Genomic DNA, 21,693 nt, shown 5'->3' on the forward strand with positions numbered 1-21,693 from the left:
ATTCAAACAAAGTGGATATGTTCGAGAAAGAGGCTTGTAAGCACTAGACTAGCCGTGAGACAGTTGAAATGTGCTGTTTCAGTGTTTTAGTATTTCAAGAAAAATGCCAAGACCCCTCTGGGAATGGCCTTCCTAACAAGTTTTAATTGAATTACAAGTCTGTGCTGGGAGTAAGCACTCTTTGTCTTCAGTCACATGCGATAAATATTTCATGTATTTTATTGTTTCAATGCCAAAATCTCTCATACCATATAATGGTCATTTTACTGCTTCATTACTGGTATCAATAGACTCTTTTACCATTCATTTAGCGTACCGTCACTCACGGTTTTAGGTTATTATTTATCAATGACATATATCATTATTAATCATAAAAACATTAGTCTGCCAATTGGATCTTTAAAAGACTGCACCTTGAAATAAATACATTGAGGCAATTGTGCTTATCATTTAATTTGTTTGTGAATTGATTGTTAACCTCATCCAATTCGTTATATTCATAGACGTTTCAGCCCCAACAAGTTTTCTTTATTTTTACCTAATGAACTTCGTGAAAGTAATTAGAAAAAAAACAGAATACAGAAATTATGATTGAAGCACATTTTCTTGGCTCTTTGAAAATGAAAATGTTTAATGTGGAGCCCCATTTGAGAGAAAACCTGCAAAAACATGTAACTTCCTTGGTATTGTTGCTAAGTTGCAAGAACAAACCAGTTTTTAAAGAAAAGCTTTACTTTGCAGTATAATAGTGTCTTTAATTATTTCCTGCCCTCCTGCCAATAAGAGGGTTCTCAAGAAAGAAGAAAAAGAAACACATTGCGTGGGACCAAGAGAAACATAACATTTCACTGCACAAAAGCATGTAAAAAGTCATATATGTTCTGATTAGAACAATAAAGCAGCCAGTCTACAGCGTCGCTATCCAGGATGAGTTGTAGTGTGTGTTTATTAAAGCCAGTCCTTTACAACTGGTCTTACTTTTGCAGGTTTATTGCTGTTTTTATAGGGGAGTACTTGGTAAATCTCCTAATAACTAGGAAAGAATTTAAAACATTACCTCTTAAACACTGGAAGCTGGTTTGGATTGTTTTTAGAGCAACCAAGCAAGGGTGAAGTCATAAAAGTAATCAAAAGGGTTCTTTGCTCCCAGTAGAGCCAGAATTAAGTTATAATGGTAATAGGTATTTTTACAGCTGGTCATTAGCCTGGGTAATAAATATATAACTGTAATGAGTAAATAGGAAGCCTATCCTTTGACTGGGTACAAAGACAGGATGTTTGCAAACAGAGCCAGCAGAATCTTGGTAGGAGTTTTCAATGACCAATGCCAACTGCCAAGTGAACATTTGATTAAAGTGATGACTGTTCAGACAATCTTGTGTGAACGTCCATTCTCTGATGCACTACAGTCATTAGATCATAAGGAAACACAAATGTGTCCATACATTGCAAAGAATTGGGAACCTACGTTCATATGTAAAAATGATATTAAAAGTCACCTCAACGTTCCATTAACTTGTAAAGGCACTGGGCCCTTAGCTTTATACTTATATATGTCATGCAACTCGTCAGTGACATGCAATATCCTGATAACATATGGTAGGGGGTACATTATCCTATATATCTATTCGACACAAAATAATTTGGTTTGTAACTGTACTGTTGCAATCTATGTTGAATGATGTTAAATTAGTAACGGTAACAGGTTACAAGAGTAAATCGATGAAATATGAAAATTCTCCTGTGAATCATTTATAAAATTCAACTCAATATGTATAAGTACAAAGGGGAATCTCTGTTAGGGAAAGAATTGTTAATGTGAACGGCTTCAATTTTGTTGTCGTGTATATGAAATGAAATTGAATGTAGGGTGTAGAAATGATAAATCCAAACAGAACCTTCAACCTTTACTGAGTACATTTAAAGTAAGTCCGGGGCGCCATGAGTCATGTACTACTAAAAGGTTTTGATTGTTCAGATGTGACTGTGTTTTTAAAGGCACATTTGTTTTTAATAAACAGGAATGCTGTCAGAAGAGAACAAAACAGAGTTCAGGGATCAGGTGTAGGTTCTGCTAATGTACCCTGTGCTCATTTCATGCCTTGGGCTGTTGGGTTCTGCAACACAGGGGCTAGCTGTCCATGAGAATTCATTGGCTGCCTCCTCTGTTGGGGCAGAAGCAGTGTGATTCACTGCTGCCTGGAGGATGGCTTCACAGCCAGTTACTGTGGCCACTAAGTCAAGGGGCGAGTGAACGGGGAGAAAACACCTCCACATAATAAATAATGAAAGGGAAAGGCCGCTCTACCCAGCACTTGGTGCATTAATAGGGAAAACAGATGGCAGGACAGAAATGTACAGGCAATAATACATACTGTGTCTCACTCCTGCACTGGCCCAGCTCGGCCAAGCTGTTTGAGCTAACTATTTGTAATAAATCTGAACAGAAATTGGCCTGCCATTTTTGATCACTAACTAGTTGTGTGACCCCACTTGAACAGATCTTTTACACATACAAAGAGTTCAGAACTAAAATTAAAAACAACTTTTATCATAAGAACTGTACTTTCATATTTATGGGCCAAATCACTAAGGCATGCTACAAAATGTTTGCTATCTGTTTCCCCTAGTTTACTCCTAGAATTGGAGAAGATTTCTGCCTTTGTGGGGGATTCACAAATAATGCCAAGCATGTTCTTCGAAATCTATAGCAATCCAGCATCTGCCTTGGTAATCTAACTTTGCAAAAATGTGCTTCTGCAAAGTTTTCAGTAAAGGGAGATTTCGCCCTACGAGTGGGTTTTCCACCATCAATAGAGAAGCTTATGACAGATGTTCCACCAATCTTTGTTCTCTGAATCAGGGTGTGAAAAATTAATATTGACAATTACTTTTTTGATCCCCTAAGTTTCAATTTGGTGTACAAAAAAGTTTATCAATTTTGTGCTGTGTATAAAGGGTGTTCTTTACTTTATCATTTAGTATTAAATGTACATCATTTAATGAACCGTGAATTTTTTTTGACATTCATCTTTGGTTTGTTAACAATATTTTTTTCATTGTTTGTAAAAATAAAACCATTTCATTCGGAGTATCCACACATTACCAACACAACTGTATGCTTCATTTTTAATATTTACAACAAGGGGTGGTGAGGGACAGAGTCTCTGAATTAAACAGAATACTCTCACCCAGTCAAGAGATCAGGGCTAGATCCAACACCGTTTTTTAGCTCACTGCACCATCCCAGTTTCAGAACCTGACTGTATGCAAATTAGTCTGTTCCTGTCCCAGTGCATGATGGGAACAGGGCAAACCAAACTACAAAAGCCAATTCTTACATTGGGAAGGAAACAAGCTACCGGGGACCGGTTTCTGGCATTTCAGCCTCTTCGGCCCGGCTTGCTTGAATCCTGATGGTGCAATGAGCAAGGGACTCACATCTGAGTATACCCTTCCACGCTTAGGGTGGACAAAAATATTTACAACAAGGGGTGCCAGAAACCGGTCCCCGGTAGCTTGTCTCCTTTCTGGTAAAGAATTGGCTTGGTAGTTTAGTCTGCCCTGTTCCCATGATGCACTGGGCCAGGGACAGACTGATTTGCATATAGCCAGGTTCTGAGCTGGGATGGGGCAGTGAGATAAATAACGGTGATGGATCAAGCCCTGATCTTTGGACTGGGTAAGAATGGTCTGCTCAATTCAGACACTCTGTTCATCACCACCCCCTTTTGTAAATCATTTTTAATATGACAGCTTCGGACCAGTTTGGGGTGCATTTTTGGGGAGAAACGACCCTCTAATCGACCCTAAAATTGCAGAAGCTGGGATAGGCTGCAATGCTAACCCAGGGTGGCTGGCTGCAGAATTTAGGAATATGACAGCAAAGTGGTTTGTTGTCTCTCATAGATTGATTCTTTGATACATACGAGAACAGGGGAAAGGTTGCAGCAAAGTTTAGCCCCATCTGCTTATTGAGAGAAGGAATTAATCTACTCCTATCTTGAATCACGAGTTAAGACTTGGTTAGTCTGGTCTTCTTGTCCTGCTAAATAATGGGCTATAAATCCAATGGTAATCAATGAGGCAAAAAAAAGTGCAGGGTCGTTTATTTTTACCGTTTACAGAAAATTGAATGGCTCGTGCTCTATAAATTGAGAATCGCTTTGCTCATCTTTTTTCCTGGATAAATGTTATTCATGCTGTCCATGTCTTATTGCAGAACAAGCTTAACGGAGCAATATCGATTTGCTCTTTTTTTTTTTTACAGAGGTTCTCACCCATAGTATCTTTAAGAAGAATGTGTTATGGTCTCCATTTTCCTAGAGCAGTTTCATGGTTTCTACAGACCAGATGTGGGGCTTTCTGCTTCCCTTGGTGTGAAAGGGTATATGCAGAGTCACTGGAATTAAGCGATTATGCAGCCAAGTGTTTCCACATAATTATGGATTGGTTGCATATGCCACATAATCCATCATCTGCTGTATAATCTGCAGATTCTAACATCAAATGTTTTGTTTCTAGCAGACCAAAGCTACTAAAACTGTTGCAACATGTTCCTGCGCAGTTAAAAGCCCTTCACAAATGTTGATTGGTCATCTTTCAGTTGCTTATTGCTGTATTTGGTTGTTAAACTTGTATTAATTGGCTGAAATCTTTGCTCAGCCCGTGTTACCATGAAGAAAAATGACAAAATAATGTGGTTTGGCAATGCCCTCCAACTGCGGCCTATTGGTGCCGAACCATGCAAGCCCTGACCCGGATTCTGGGAACTCCTATTGATCTTGCACCGATACAAGCATTACTAGGGGCCCTCATCGAGGTTGGCGAATGCCAGGAAGACTGCTCCCTGATTGGGATGGCAACAGTGGTCTATAAACGAGACATTGATCAGAAATGGCGATCCACACCAGCCTTGCCCACCCTCTACAAGTGGCGCGTGGCCATTGACTGGTGTGCCTAGCTGGAGGAGCCTATCTATATAAGAATCTAGGGCAAATGGTTTAGCTACTATGGCTTGGAGCAGCTTGATGTACCGAATTGAGATTGGGTTCCAGAAGCTGCATCACTCGTGTGGGGGGCAAGGTCCTGCAATTGAAAAACCCTGGTGGGATCTTTGTCCCAGGGTGTTGCACTTGTTAAACGCTACTCCCAAGCGTCATTTTTATCTGATTGTCACGCGCTGCCCCTGGTGGGACTCCAAGTCCCAGGGTGCTCAGCGCTCCCCTCCAGTAGCATCAGGTGAGGGGGAGGAGTCAGCACGCGCCCGTCATCGCCAGGAAGAGGCAGGGCAGGGCACCCCCCTCTAACATCCAGGACTTCAATTGGAACTTGGAACAAGGGGAAAGGTATCGCGTCTGATAGTCTTGTGTTCATCCAGAACTGTGAGTGACTTGAATACTTTAGCTGACCCACCCCAGACCTTGGTGACTATTACCCTTAATTGCATTTTGCACATTAATGTAATTTTAGCTGCTAATACTCCTGGACTAACTGCCCCTTTTACATGCTAATTTTATTGGTATTAATTATCTTTTTCTTTCTTAATATTGTATGTTTGATACCGTGGGGTTACGAATAACTCTGTGATATATTTGCATTGTCTAGCACATGCCACTTTATTTAAGGCCTATCTACCTTGCACTTTACCCCTAGTGGGCAGCTTAAAACACTAAGCTTTAGCTTAGCGAATCCGTTTCTGTGGCAGATTAATTTGTACTGTGCAGCACGTGCAGCACGTGTCACTTTATAGTCAATCTTTATTGCACTTTTTTTCTTAGTGGCGACGCTTCACAACAGGAGACCAGTTTAGGGGGCACATTTTTGGAAAGTAACGACTCAAGGTCCCAGGACTCTACGAAGCCCACACCAGCATTAGCCCCTCCCACCAGCAGTTGCTACATTACATCCGGGTAGCCGCCATTTATGCCCTTGTCGGTGCTCTCCTAGGGCCAATTATTACCTTTTTACCTTTCTATTTTGTACAGTTTTATTTGTTTGTAATATCATGGCAAGGAGGAAGATCGTCAAGCCATTCATTGACAAATCCTGTACTACGATTGACTCATATTTGGTTAAAGCGGTTAATGTTCTCTCTGAAGAAATGTAAATGTAAATGTAAATTAATACTTGTATAGCGCACTACTCAACCGCAAGGGTCTCAAGGCGCTTGTACGAATACCGCTGTGGAACCCATCCTGGCTTTCCCTGTGAGACGTCCACTCCTGGGCACCCCCAAGGTGGAGGCCAGGCATCCTTAGCGTTGTGGGGGCCGTTGTGTAGATTAAGCAAGCTATTGCCCAGAGTTGCAGAGTGGGACTCCATGATTGGAATAGGCTCCGAGGCGAGAATTATCAGGTCCGTGGAATTTCGAGCCCAAGACCCGCCGAGGCGGGAATTGAACCCTGGTCCCGGGCTAGACCTCTGCATCAGGGTCTGCCGCTCTAACCATTGAGCCACACTTCTCCACTGCACTGCACTGAGAGGCGTCTGTCCATGGGTTCTAGCTGTATGGGGGGAGAACAGGGGAATGAGGTTAGGACCCCTACTAGTCCCTCTAGCGAGACCAGATTCGATAAATCGACTAATAACTCATTGCTAGTCAAGGAGACGGGCATGGATGGCATTAATGCTGGAGGGATTAATGGGGACTGTACTTGAATATCTTTGACCCCTACTTTGACCATCCCTGAAAGCCCCCCACATCTGAAAAAGACCAGGGGACGCAACAAGAATGCCCTAGAACAGGGGAATTCTAATCCAAATCCTAAAACAAAAAAAGATAAAAAGAATACCCATATCGGGAAACCAGGTCCGCCTGCTGATCATTTGATTAGAATAGACCCCCACAGCATGGTTTAACACTAGCGGCCATTTATGATAAAGTGATAGAGCTACTAAGGCCGCTTTATGACAAACTCAACATTTTAGCCAGAGAAATCCATAAGATCAGTGGATCGCTGGATAAAGTTAACGGTAAATTCCAAAAGGAGTCGATTAGGATCCAACAGAAAGATAGTACCGTAGACCCCATTAACTTGATCACTGCCCCGGATAGTGAACCCAGTAATAATCCTAAGGAAGGGATACCTATCGTAGAGGCGGCAAATGGGGAAAAAGATGCAAATATTGTAACAGGAATGTTAACTAATAATTATAGACCTGACCGACCCCAGAAGGAAATAGTAGAGACTAAGTCAAGAAAATGTATTAGATCTAATCTCGTAAAGTCTGATGGTTTAAGAACTCAGCTTACTGGGATAGAAAAACTGCCAGGGCTATAAACTTTCCCCCCGAATGTAGTGCATATGTTGCAATTTTGGTTAATGTACCCAAACTCCAACTTGGTCAGGTAGAAGAACATGGTTCACTTATGAACAAAGTGGTATTTTGGTTGACCAACAATTGTGACTACCCAATGGAAGGGGCAAGTCAGATTTTGACAACACGTAGAGTGGGCTGAATCGGGCCTCTTAAAAAATGTTTTGATGGTGATTGTATCATTATTAATTTCCGGTCTCCAAGGTGGGCAAGCAATACTCGTAAAAAAAGGCACCACCACCTTCTCCCTGGGAATTTAATACTACCCTTCTCCCTTTGGGGTACTTCTATAGACATCTATTGGTGACGCATGGAAATGGTAGTCGGCCTAGAAATGGACCTCTGCTAGCCCCCCCTGCTTACTACCTTACCCAATTTTGCTATTTCAGTAGCAAATAGATACCAGGCCTTGAGTAATCTTGATACTAATGACTGACGCGAGGGACCCATACAGTCCAGTCAGGTAGAACGGGAAAGATATGTACCCAAAAGCTCTATAACGGGAAACAAGAACGATGACAATTCATTTAGAAAGGTCGATCTGTGTATGATAGAGCAGGGTGGAACGCTGCCTACAAATGTAACATGGACACTGACCACCCCTAGAGATTCAGAATCTATTCCAGCAGAATTAATTTTCACTAGTGAAGTGGCGGGGCACGAAGAACCCCTTCGGGAAGCTAATGAGGCCAATACGGGTAATGGGTATCAAGTCACCACCTGGAATATCTCCGGTTTTATAAGTAAAATTGGTCCACCATCATGGTCTGACTGTATTTTGGCCCAACATGATATATATGCCTATAGGAGACGTGGAGTATTGAACCAATTTATGTAGAGGGTTTACCTCCCATTGGCTCCCAGCTCAGGCTTCCCATTCTGGTAGAGCAAAAGGTGGTCTTTTGATCTTGATCTCCACCAATTTGAATAAATGTAAAATTAAATACTGTACTGTACAGCCAAGATTATGTGGCTGGCATCCCCCGTGGGTAAAGATGTTATTTTGATCAATTTTTATAATAATGTGTTTAACTCTTCCCGCGGGTCAGTTGTCTATGCCCTGGAAAGGGAACTTGAGAAGCTGACTAGTACCATTAGAAAATCGATCATTATTCCCTGGGTTGGTGATTTTAATGTTCAAATATGCCAACTATCTTTGACTAAAGTCTGTGGGCACAGGAGGGGGGAATCTGACGATGATTGTTAAATGCACTTCCCCCATTGTGAATATGATATGGCTTTAAATAGTGTTATTGCTAAGCTGGATTTAGAATTATTGCACTGTGCCACTGATAAACATAATGTGAAACGCCCTACATTCACAGGTAGAAATGCAATGTCCAATATTGATCACATCATAATTTCGTGTAATAGTGTACATTTGTTTTCACTACCTTGGATAACGGGTCAACCAACTAGTGATCATAATAGTATTTCTCTCCATTTATTATGCTGGGGTTTTAAAAATGTAACCAGTGTCTCCTATAGCCTGTGTATTGCCCCCATTAGACCGAATGGTGTCCGGAAAAAATGGGCTGGCTTGGACCCATCTAAAATCCAGTATGATGTTATTATGCAATGCCAAAATGAAATCCAAGTTTGCTTAGGGGATGAGGTTGATCTACAATTGATGCTCGCCAATTTCACTAAGATCAATAATATTGTTGAGAGCCTATTGACGAAACCAGTTTGCGGAAATAAAAAACCTAAGGTGGGCTGGTTTGACGATAATTGTACAGCAGCTCTACATTGCCTCAAACAAGCCCTGGGGTGTAACCCAAGATACCCGGATACAAACAAGGTTCTACGTGTAGAATATGCTTCAGCCCAAAAAGCCAGAAAAGTGGAGCTTCAAGAAATTGCCTGGGAAGATTTAAGCCAGGCAGCAGACACTAAAAATAGTAAATTGTTTTGGGATACTGCTAATAGTACCTTTTTGAAGGATGATCATATACCAGAACTTAATTCCCATATTAACTGCAATTCCTGGGTAGAACATTTTTCGAAATGTTTTAATCCAATTGACATAGATATTCCGTCCACTTTGCCTACCCAATCCCCCACTGATTGGCCAATAATACCCCTGTCAATTAGTATAGAGGAGGTCACTGAGGGTATAATTAGTAGTAAGGGGCATAAGACCTTTATAAAAACGAAATGGTTCTATGACCCCCCACTTTTTACCAGTGTTTTAATACGGCAGTCGAGACCCAATTTCCAGCATCATGGGGCCAGTCAATTATAATACCAATCCACAATAAAGGAGTAAAAACTGACGTCCGTAATTACGTCCAATTTCCTTACTGGATTCCTCTATATAGATCATGAGTAGTGTCATTCTTTCAAGATCAGAAGCTGGGTTACAGAGAAGTCGGTCCTCACACAAGTACAATATGGATTCAGAAAAGGAATTGGCACACTAGAGCAGTGTGTCAACTTGGATCTTTTCATCGGCAAGTATACCCTAGCAAAGGAGGGTAATTTATATTTATGTTTTGCTGACCTCAGCACTGCTTTTGATTTGATAGACCATTCTATTTTATGGCCCCTATTGCTAGAAATGGGTGCTACCAAAGAGATAGTTTATTTTTTGGCAAGATTATATGGGGAACTGTCAAGAAAGGTGCAGTATTGTTACTCAGGTGGATATACCCCCCTTTTTAAAGTTAAAAGAGGCATCCGACAGGGCTGCATTCTAGCTCCACTACTTTTTTCATTGTTCATCAATGATGTAGACGCAGCCCTGAAATTGTCCGAGTCGGATGCACCGAGGGTGGATGGGAATCCTATCCCAATTCTCTTGTACGCTGATGATGCGGTTTTACTCTCTCGCACCCCCATCGGGTTACATACAGCGTCTTATCGATAATTTTACTGCTTTTATTGTTAAAAGAAAGCTTTTAACCCTTTCGATGCTGATGACGAGCTCAGCTCGTCATCACCAAAAGGTGTCGTGTGCTGATGACGAGCTGAGCTTGTCATGGTGCCACTAAAATGGCATTTTCCAGCACAGGGGGGGGGGGAACGCCCAGCAGCCATGTGGTTAATTAATAAATCGAAAACTTTTGTTATGGCTTGCGGCAGGAACCCAATAACATCCAGATCTTACCATATAGAAGGCTCTAAGGTCCAGATAGCAAAACATTTTGTTATTTGGGTATTACATTTGCAGGGAACAGGTCATGGGCTCCCGTAGGGGAGAATGCTTGTTCTAAAATGTTGAGTAATATCAATGGTATTTTTAGATTTGCTGCTAAACTGGGCAACCGACGTATCAAAGATATGTTGACAATTTATGAGATACGATGTGTCACTGCAGCACTTTATGGGGCAGGTGTTTGGGGACATTGCCAAGGTAATCTGTTACAACAAACCGAAAACTCATTTTAAAAACGCTTGTTATGTGTCCCTTTATTGTCCTCCACTGAACTTATTCATCGTGAGGTGGGCATTAAATATATTTCTGATTTGGCTTCATTGCGCCTTCTCCTACTATGGAAACCAATATGGTCTAAAGAGGAGACAATGTTCACCCAAGCTATAATATGGGACTGCCTCAAAATGGAGAACTGTCTAAGAATACCTTGGCTTAATTATATTTCTTACTGGTTTAAATCCTTATTTAATTGTGATATTCGGCTGGATCCTGGGTGTGAAGATTTTGTTGCCAGAACGGAGATAAAAACAATTCAATTAGCCCACAAAACAGAGGCCCGCTCCTGTGTTATTAAGAACCAATCAACTTTTATTTTTTATCCGCAACTGGATCTTAAACGGGGTTTCCAAACTTACCTGTCAGTCGTGAAAAGAGCATCACGTCGATTTGTGTTGACACGCTTAAGATTGGGTACCATACATTATCTTGTTAATTTCCCAGTTATGAAACAGTGCTCTGTTCAACATGCCCATGTGATGGAGTTTCCCGACAAAGATGATGCCACATGTTATTATTTTGCAAATTCTATTTTCATTTTAGAAAATTTTATTTAAAACCATTCTTTTTATACTATAATATAAGATCTACATCATGTAACTTTCTGCATTTGCACTTTCTGTACCAGGACCATATATGTTTATGTAAATTGCTAGGGTCCGTACATGAATTACGCACTTGCACTTTCTGTATCTGGATTATTATGATCATGCTTATGCCTGTAGTCTCATATTTTATAATTTTATTGTAGATTGATTTATGATTGTACTGGTTATATGGTTGATCTATTTAACCAAACCAAATTGAAAAATTGAATTGAGAGACTATGTAATGCTGCAATGATCCTTATATGTGTGCTGGGTGGTGCTTATCATTATGTGCTAGGGGTTATCTTGTATATTTATGGAAAAATACAAATAAAATGTGCTTATCAAATAAAATGAAGTGATACTATTACAAAATGGGCCTCAATACTCTTCATAATTTGCCTTTTCTTACCACATAATTTAGCCATCCCTACGACATAATTTGGTTCTCCCATGCCACATAATTCCAGTGGCCCTGGGTATATGCAGTGAAGTGCTGGGGAAAGCCATTACTGTTAAAACAATGTTTAAAAGATTCTTCACTCTTTGGGAAATTGGTTATTTAAAGCATGCTCCGTCCTGGAAATGAGGCCATAAGGGATTCTGTGTCAGAAGAATAATTTATATTCAAATCTCGGGTTTTGTGACTGCTAAATAAGTTAATACACAGTTGGAGAAGTGGTTTTCCTGGATCACACAATGTGGTCAGGTGGAGAAAGCAATGCTAGAAAACGGGATTCTTGCTTTGACAGTTGACAATGAAATATGACCTGTTCTCCCATAAATAATAATCACAAGTAGACGTGGCACTTCTGTGCCTGTACAGCAGTGTCGTGCAACCTTGCAGACAATCTCAGTGCAACGCATCAGAAACTAGTCATATTATATCAATTTTGCACCGATTAAAAAAAGAAGCAATTATATGTTACACTGTTTTCCTGCTTGTGTAATACGGGAGGTAGTATACAAATTAAGCTCTAATTCATATTAAATACATATTTTCTTTTTGTCGCTAAGGCAAAATTGAGCAGGCTTATTTTGCACTTTGCTGTTTGTATATTAAGAAATTCAGATTGATTCAGGCTCAAAATGAGTCGCACCTTCCACATTTGAACATCAAGTTTACTAACATCCCCCTCTCCTCTGAAGGTCATAGGGAGGAGGCTCGCGCCACTGTCCTGACTGCAGAGGTTGAGTGCCTAACTATTCATCCACCTGGCACTCACCCAAACCTCACAAGGGCTGGCCACTACCTCAACCAGGAACAATCACGTTCCACCCCTTAACACTAATTCTACTCAACACGTGCCTTCACGTATTTATTTATATCGATTAAAGATACAAGATTATAGATTTTTATATAGTGCCAACGCATCACCTGTTCACGTCAGTGCGCTCTAGCTTGTAGACAAACAGAGATTTATGAAGGAACAAAACTCTGAACTGGGGTGTACTGGTGTGGTTCAGAGGCAAGACATTCGCTCAATTGAAAGTCTTGTAGTTGTAAATATAAATATATACACAAAATGTAATCTCAATAGCGAAAACATGCTATACGTGTCACAATTCAGCAGAACTTTACAAACTGTCATTGCGGAATATATGATTGTCAAAACGCAGGTGTTCTTCGAAAATTGAAACAGGAACACACTGCACGGGATCATTTTGGCTGAACCACAAAATAAATACTTACTCCCCGGATTATAAAAATTATAAAAGTTCTATATCTATGAGTAACTTGCACAAGACTCGCGCGTGCCGATACTCAAAAGGAAACAGAAATACAAATGACGTGCAATTGTGAACATTTCATTCTTAACATAAACCTAAATTAAGATAAAGTGGGTGTAGCCAGGAGCGTGCCCAGTGCATGGCGCAGGGCAGGAAACTGAGAATGGTCTGCCATACTTAATGAACACATCTAAAACAGGTTAGCTCATACACAAAAAACAGAAGCATACATTACGTCTTCGTCGTAAAGTTATAAGTGTGACTTTTTTCGACGAGGGTGCCGGTCTCATCCTGGTCTACGTCATTAGGTTTACCTCAGCATATGTGACATAAAAATGCTTTTCATTTTTTTTCCTGAACGAGAACTTCCCCTCCTATTACATAGGTCCACTTTTGTACATAAAGGGGTTTCTTTATCAGTCGGGAAGCTACAAATGCCCGATGTTCCTACATTTGAAACGGAGAAGTGTGTCTCTTTGAGAAACCATTGAGGGAAAGTCGTCATTCGTTTTCTTGGCCGAGTGCGCGAGGTTTTCGGCAGTATTGGGGTCAAAATGAACGTTTTGCAAATTACATACTTTATGCGTGAGCGTTTTAACGGGTTTTACTCACTCACGTATCTAGATGGAATGTATACGAATGGGCACATGCGTGCAGCTTACACTTCGGGAAGAGTTTCTTTTCGCCTTTGTGAAGCACCCTTTAAGCGCATGTTGAAGTGTGTGTTTTGATGAGTATTACTGGGCCTGTGAGGAGTGGGCGAGTGAGCTGTGCTGCTAATCTGATGTTAAGCGCAGAGTGATGTTTTGACTGAGGTCTGTCCCAAAGGATGCTTCATTTACCACCCGTAGCCCCGCCCCCTCCCCTCCCGTCTGTCTCAGCGGATGCTTGCTCCAGAGACCCCACAGAAAACCTCTCTTGACAGGCACAAAGGCCCCCGCTGAGCTGCAGTTAGCCCCATTGCTCACAGACAAGATCACACAGTGTGTGAGCAGCGAGCCTCAACGCCCGGCGCTTGTGGGGTCACACCGGGAGGGAGCAGTGGCTGGAGTAGGACAGGCTCACGAAAAGACAGACCCAAGACGTGTTCCGGCATCCTTTTCTCAGCCCGCCGGATTTCAGGATGGGTCCCACAGGACAGGGAGAGAGGCTTTCCGAATAGTACAGCCCTGGGGGGTGGGGGCGGGAACAGGGGCCATGTCCAACCGGTTACGCGTGCTTCTGACATACAGACTTTCATAACTATAAATCATTTTACAAAAGTAAGGCTAACTTGGGGGAGAACAAGAATTAAGTGGAGTCACATGGTTTTCTCGTCGCCATGTGTTTGTTTGTTTACAGGCGCCCATGCTGGTAAGTGCGTCTCCCAGATGGGCAATTACTGGAATCTGAACTGGGGGAATGTGACCTCTCTAATGGGCGAGGGCGAAGCTGCCTGCAGGGAAGAGCTGCATCTCTGTTGGTAAACAGAAATGTGACTCTCAGGGCAGCCGGATATCAGTAAGGGAGTAGGGAGGAGCCGCAAGGGCAGACTAACGTCCCTATGGATAAGTGTGAAGATGCCTACAGGCCGATGGGGCGTCTCTATGGGTGAGTATGCAAGGTACAATGAGCACTTTCCGGGTGAGCATACATTTCTGCAGGACAGTATGACATCTCACTGGGTGGGCAGAAAGTTGCAGCAGGACAGGACATCCCTGTGGGTGAGCAGAAAGTTGCTGTAGGACATTATGGCATCTCTTTGGGTGAGCAGAAAGTTGCAGCAGGACAGTATGGCATATCTGTGGGTGAGCAGAAAGTTGCTGCAGGACAGTATGGCATCTCTGTGGGTGAGCAGAAAGTTGCAGCAGGACAGTATGGCATCTCTGTGGGTGAGGAGAAAGTTGCTGCAGGACAGTATGGCATCTCTGTGGGTGAGCAGAAATTTGCTGCAGGGCAGTATGGAATCTCCCGTGGGTGAGCAGAAAGTTGCTGCAGGGCAGTATGGAATCTCCTGTGGGTGAGGAGAAAGGTGCTGCAGGGCAGTATGGCATCTCACTGGGTGAGCAGAAAGTTTCAGCAGGACAGGACATCTCTGTGGGTGAGCAGAAAGTTTCAGCAGGACAGGACATCTTTGTGGGTGAGCAGAAAGTTGCAGCAGGAAAGGACATCTCTGTGGGTGAGCAGAAAGTTGCTGCAGGACAGTATGGCATCTCTGTGGGTGAGCAGAAAGTTGCTGCAGGGCAGTATGGCATCTCACAGGGTGAGCAGAAAGTTTCAGCAGGACAGGACATCTCTGTGGGTGAGCAGAACGTCGCTGTAGGACCGGTATCTCAGAGTGTGAGCAGAAAGTTGCTGCTGGGCAGTATGGCAGCTCTACTGTGTAAGGAGGAAGGTCCCTAGAAGGCGGTGTGACATCTCTAATGGGAGAGGAGAACTGTGCATGCAGGACAGAGTGACATTTCTACTGTGTGAGGAGGAAGGTTCCTGGAGGGCGGTGTGACATCTCTAATGGGAGAGGGAAACTGTGCATGCTGGACAGAGTGACATCTCTACTGTGTGAGGAGGAAGGTCCCTAGAAGGCGGTGTGACATCTCTAATGGGAGAGGAGAACTGTGCATGCAGGACAGAGTGACATCTCTACTGTGTGAGGAGGAAGGTCCCTAGAAGGCGGTGTGACATCTCTAATGGGAGAGGAGAACTGTGCATGCAGGACAGAGTGACATCTCTACTGTGTGAGGAGGAGGGTCCCTAGAGGGCGGTGTGGAATCTTTCATGGGTGAAGAGGACTGCATGCAGGGCAGTGCGACATCTCCAATGGGTGGAGGGTAGGGTGGCATCTCTGCAAGGGAGTGTCAGGCAGGTGTCCTGTGGTTGAACTGAGCCAGTCTATGGTCTTCACGTCATCGGCACATCGACTACGTAGTCACGCGGCAGTTCTAGACCGAGCAGTCTATTTTGGCAAGGAATCTGGAATAGCAGGCTACTTCTCCCACAGGCCACTGCAGGAAATAAATGGAAGGAGCGTCAAGTTCACAATAAAATCATCAGTCCAGTACTGTAGTCCGTGATTTTTATTGTTCAAAATCTTATTCTACACTTCAAAAATATCCATCAGCAGATTTATCATGACCTACTGTCGCCGGTCTGGAACTTTGGACTTTATATACTAACGCGCTTGGCAAGTTATCACAGATTGTAAAATTGGAGTTTTTCTGAAGATATCTTTTTGGACTAGAACTTATCAAGTAACATGATGTTTTTTTTTTATTGCCCTGATGATGTCCGAGGAGGACGAAACGTGTAGGCTGTTTGAGATTGATTGTTCGTGGACAAGCAAACATTTACTTACAGACGAAATACTTCTTATAATTCATATTGCAATGGACATTATTTGTGTTGGAAATTTTTGAAGTGTGGAATAAGATTTTGAACAATAAAAATCACGGACTACAGTACTGGACTGATGATTTTATTGTGAACTTGATGCTCCTTCCATTTATCTTCATATTGACAGAACAGTGTGGCCTTGACGGTAGACTATTGGAAGAAGAGCACCTGAATCATTACATTAAACTTGGAATTATTTGTGAAAATTTCCCAGTGCATACCTGGCATAACCCTTACCGTTGGTCATAGATTTATCACTGCAGGAAATAAGTATAGGCGTGCACATGGCACTAGATGTGTGAGAGGGTCGTGCAAAGTGTTGTTCGGGTTCTATCATTTATGTGCTGTGTGAGAGGGTGTGCACGGGGCACTGGATGGAGTGGATAGGGCGTGCACCTGGTTCTGGAAGCTCTATCCCCAGTGCTTAAAGTGAGCCAGTGGTTTCCAGTGCTCTGCACCGGCTATACGTTGAAAATAACTAATATCTGCCACCCAGGCCATTCTTTCAACTTTGGGGACCCGGAAGAGTCCGAATTGTCACACTTGTAAGAGTGTGGTACGTATTAGCTGTGATGTTACTGTCATTGGCAGCGGGGGCAATTCTTGAGGCTTTGCCCCTCTGGTGTGTGCGCGCGCATGTCACTAGATGGTGTGAGTAGGGCATGCAGAGGGCTGTATCCCTTGTGCACAGGGCACTAGATAGTGTGAACAGGCGCGCACGGGGTTCTGGAGGCTGCATCCCTTGTTGGGTGTGTACGAGGGTGTGCACAGGAACATCTGAGGAGGTCGTGCACAAGCCCTGAGGGCTGTACTCCTCTGGTGTGTGAGAGGGTACACATATGGCTTTAGATGGCGTGAGGGGGCTCTGCAGCGAGTCCTGGATGGGGTGCTGCTCACCTGTTGATTTGAGGTGGGTGTGAGGGTGGTGCTGGGTGGTGTGTGGGCATGCCGACACTTCTGGGGGATGTAGGTGTACATCCTCCAGATTACCTCCTGTAATGTACCGTTTGCTACCTCTTGTATTTTGTTTGCTCACAATTGTCACCTTTGCCTCCTGTAACTTAACGTTTGCTTTTGTAAGTTGTTCACTTGTAATTCTCTCCTCGTGTATCATTACTGTTCTGACACCTTCGGGTAAAGTCCGCGCTATATAAAAAACGCATGAAATAAAATAAAATAAAATAAAGTGTAGGCTGGGCACGAACACTGCAGGAAGTTCACAACACGCACGCTACGTGCTTCAGAGATGTGAGCAGGCTGCGCACACTGCACAGGGTGATGGAGGCTGTGAACAGGTGCGAAGGATGTGAGCAGTGCATGTACACCCTGTGGGACGGTGACAGGAAGTGGGCACTGGTGTCATAGAGTGTGTGCAGAGCGCTGGTGCTGAGGGGGTGAGCAGGGTGGGCACAGTGTACCGGAGGTATGAACAAGATGCTGGTGGGTGTGCACAGGTTATGCATGTTGTGCATAAGCGTCTGTTGGTGTTAGTGGGATGATGGGGAGTGTGCATAGCTGGGGCTAAGACTAGGACCTGGGTGTGGGTCGGTGTGAAAACACGGTGCTCAAAGGCTTGTGGTGGTTGTAAGCAGGATTTTCCGCCAGTGTGGGTATGAGGGTGTGTACACATGAGTGTGGGTCGATGTTTGAGCAAGGTGCATGTTGGGTGCTGACAGTCGCGAGCAGGATGCATCTTTTTGGTGTTGGTCAGTGTGTGAGCATGGTGTCTGTGTATAGAGTGCGGGTGAGTGTGAGCAGAATGTGCCCTGTGTGTGGGGGTCACTGTGTCAGTAGGGTTTCAGGAAGATGTGTGTGGGTTAGGGTACGAGGAGAGTGTGTGCATGGATTGTGGTGAGTGTGAGCAGGATGTGCCCATGGGTGTGGGTCGCTGTGTGAGTGGGTTTTAGGGGGATATATGTGGGTCAGTGTGCGAACAGGGTGTGTGTATAGAGTGTGGGTGGGTGTGAGCAGGGTGTGTCGTTTGGCTGTGGGTCACGGTGTGAGTGGGTTTTAGGGAGATATGTGCGGCGAGCAGGGTGTGTGCATGGATTGTGGTGAGTGTGATCAGGGTGCATCCTTTGGGTGTGGGTCACTGTGAGCAGGGTGTGTCGTTTGGCTGTGGGTCACGGTGTGAGTGGGTTTTAGGGGGATATGTGCGGGCGAGCAGGGTGTGTGCATGGATTGTGGTGAGTGTGATCAGGGTGCATCCTATGGGTGTGGGTCACTGTGAGCAGGGTGTGTCGTTTGGCTGTGGGTCACGGTGTGAGTGGGTTTTAGGGGGATAAATGTGGGTCAGTGTGCGAACAGGGTGTGTCTATAGAGTGTGAGTGGGTGTGGGTGTGAGCAGGGTGTGTCGTTTGGCTGTGGATCACGGTGTGAGTGGGTTTTAGGGGGATAAATGTGGGTCCGTCTGCGAACAGGGTGTGTGTATAGAGTGTGAGTGAACAGGGTGTGTCGTTTGGCTGTGGGTCACGGTGTGAGTGGGTTTTAGGGGGATATGTGCGGGCGAGCAGGGTGTGTGCATGGATTGTGGTGAGTGTGATCAGGGTGCATCCTATGGGTGAGGGTCACTGTGAGCAGGGTTATAGGAGGATGCGCTGTGTGTGTGTGGGGTGGGGTTGGTAAGTGTGATCAGCATGTGTTAGGGTGCTGGTGGATGCGAATAGAATGACCCCATTAGGGGGGGGGGGGGGTATTGTTTGCGCAGGCTGTGGTTATAGTGCTGTTTGGTGTGAGGACGATGTGCCTTATAACCGTGGGGTACTGCTGGCCGTTGTGAGCAGGAATTGACCTATGGGTCAGTGTCTAAGAAGGGTGTCTTTGTGTCTTTAAGGTGCTGTGGGTTGTGAGCAGGATCTACCCCTGGGAGCGAGGGAAGGGGGGGGGGGGGGGGTGTTGATAGTGGCATGAGCCAGATGCGCCCTCGTGTGTGCGGGTCATATGTACAGAAAACGGCCGTGGGACGGATGCGCCCTCGTGTGTGCGAGTCATATGTGCAGGTAATGGATGTGAGCCAGATGCGCCCTCGTGTGTGCGGGTCATATGTCCAGGTAATGGCTGTGGGACGGATGCGCCCTCGTGTGTGCGTGTCATATGTGAAGGTAATGGCTGTGGGACGGATGCGCCTTCGTGTGTGCGGGTCATATGTGCAGGTAATGGATGTGAGCCAGATGTGCCTTCGTGTGTGCGGGTCATATGTGCAGGTAATGGATGTGAGCCAGATGCGCCCTCGTGTGTGCGGGTCATATGTGCAGGTAATGGCTGTGGGACGGATGCGCCCTCGTGTGTGCGGGTCATATGTGAAGGTAATGGCTGTGGGACGGATGCGCCCTCGTGTGTGCGGGTCATATGTGCAGGTAATGGCTGTGGGACGGATGCGCCCTCGTGTGTGCGGGTCATGATATGTGATGGCTGTGGGCCAGATACGTCCCTGTGTGTACGGGTCATGGTGTGTTCAGGTGATGGCTGTGGGACGGATGCGTCCCTGTGTGTACGGGTCATATGTGCAGGTGATGGCTGTGGGCAGGATGCGCCCTGAGTGTGCAGGTCATATGTGCAGGTGATGGCTGTGGGCAGGGTGCCCTGTGGTTGAGGGTCCTTGTGAGAGCAGTGCTTGTACCTAGTTGTGGAGGGAGTCTGCAAAAGTTGGGTGCTGGGGGGTTTGTGGTGACAGAGCGCTGTAGCGCTGGATTGCGCGCACATATGTGCAGGTAATGGTTGTGGGACGGATGCGCCTTCGTGTGTGCGGGTCAGGATATGTGATGGCTGTGGGACGGATGCGCCCTGTGTGCGCAGGTCATGGTATGTTCAGGTGATGGCAGTGGGCAGGGTGCCCTCTGGTTCAGGGGTCCTTATGAGAGCAGTGCTTGCACCTGGGGGTGGAGGGAGTCTGCAGGAGTTGGTGCCAGGTGATTTGTGGTGAGTGTGTGCGCTGCGCTGTAGCGCTGGACTGCGCGCACGGTACTCACGAGCAGCGGGGGCGGCTTGACTCTCCTCCTCGCCCGGCGGCCGGTCGTTGGTGCAGCCGCCCTGCTGCAGGCGGGCCTCCACGGAGGCGCAGCAGTAGCGCAGCACACAGGAGCCGCAGCAGACGGTGGCGTCGGCGGTGTCGAAGGCCTCGGGGCACTGGAAGCCCTCGTGGTAGCGGGCGCCGCTGTCCAGCCAGCCGTGGCAGTACTCGCCCTGGGCGGTCGCCCCCCGCCAGCGCAGGAGCAGCAGGAGCAGCAGCGGCGGCGCCTGCATGGCCTCAGCGGGTCCCTCTAGCGCCCTGGGCTGCGGTCAAGCGGGGCATGGGGCGGAGGGCAGCACAGGAGCCCCCGCAGAGGCGACCCTCCCAGCCGCTGCTCCTCGGAGTTTGCAGTCACTGCCCTGGGTCTGTGTGAGATTAGTCAGGCAGGAGAAGAACCATCCTCCGCGGAGCGACACGCAGCCTGTTTCCGCCCAAATCCTTAAATTCAGCCCTGCTGCCGGGGGCGCCCGAGACCAGCAGTGTATTGAAACTGAGGATGTCCAAAGTGCGGTGGAGTTCCGTCCTCTCCCGCGCTGCTTGTGTGAAGGAGGTGGGTGCGCACTGAAGAGGCAGCGCCCGGGCGCAGGCGCTAGGCTGTGCTCTCACTTCAGCGCAGCCCGCGGGCCATGTGCGCACAGACCGTGCTTCGGCTGCAGCTCCCTCCTCGCTTGCCTTGACTTTGGCTGTCAGTGGCCCTCTCTCAGAGAGCCCGGGTCACAGGGCAGCTAATCACAGGCTCCCGGCCCGTCTCTGCCCAGCCCCCTCGTTCCCGCCCCAAAACCTCCTGCTGCTTTACGCAGCATCTTAGCCTATGGTCTGCTGTGGCATTCCTGCTCATTAACGCCCAGGGGTCTGTTTTTAATATCTCATTCATGCCAATCCGGGGCAAGCTTGTCATTGTCCATTATTTTGCGCAACTCTGCCTAAAGCCTCGGCTACTTGTAAAATTTGCAACGTTTTCGCTTATTTGCTGCTAAAACATAGTTTCAGCGGTTTTTTTTAATGTGTCAAAGTTCCAGTATTCTCTCCAGTAGAATGCACATACCTGTAATTTAATGAAAGTTATTAAAGTTCAAATATGGCTTTTCTGCTTCATTAATTCTATCTCTCTACGCATTCCTTTATTTTCTGAAAGCGCTTAGAAGCAGTTCGGTAGGTGCCCTTTACAGTTACAAGCATTCGCAAAGCCAACAGGTCTGGCCTTTTTTGATCATTTACAACATACACATAATATCTCTCTCACA

The 21,693-nt window shown here is 45.4% G+C and overlaps 1 protein-coding gene across 1 annotated transcript in view; it reads right to left on the reverse strand.

Moving 5' to 3' along the window:
* The window catches only part of SHISA3 (shisa family member 3), a 74,892-nt gene extending 53,782 nt beyond the window's left edge, over window positions 1-21,110 (reverse strand). The window contains exon 1 of the mRNA XM_086949566.1: window positions 20,409-21,110. Within this exon, the coding sequence (XP_086805692.1) occupies window positions 20,409-20,682 (274 nt within the window). The 5' untranslated portion in view covers window positions 20,683-21,110. The remainder of the gene's footprint in view (window positions 1-20,408) is intronic.
* Window positions 21,111-21,693: the final 583 nt, after the last annotated feature.

The sequence above is a fragment of the Lissotriton vulgaris genome, unplaced genomic scaffold (genome assembly GCF_964263255.1).
Source record: "Lissotriton vulgaris unplaced genomic scaffold, aLisVul1.2 SCAFFOLD_1706, whole genome shotgun sequence".
NCBI classification, from domain to species: Eukaryota; Metazoa; Chordata; class Amphibia; order Caudata; family Salamandridae; genus Lissotriton; species Lissotriton vulgaris.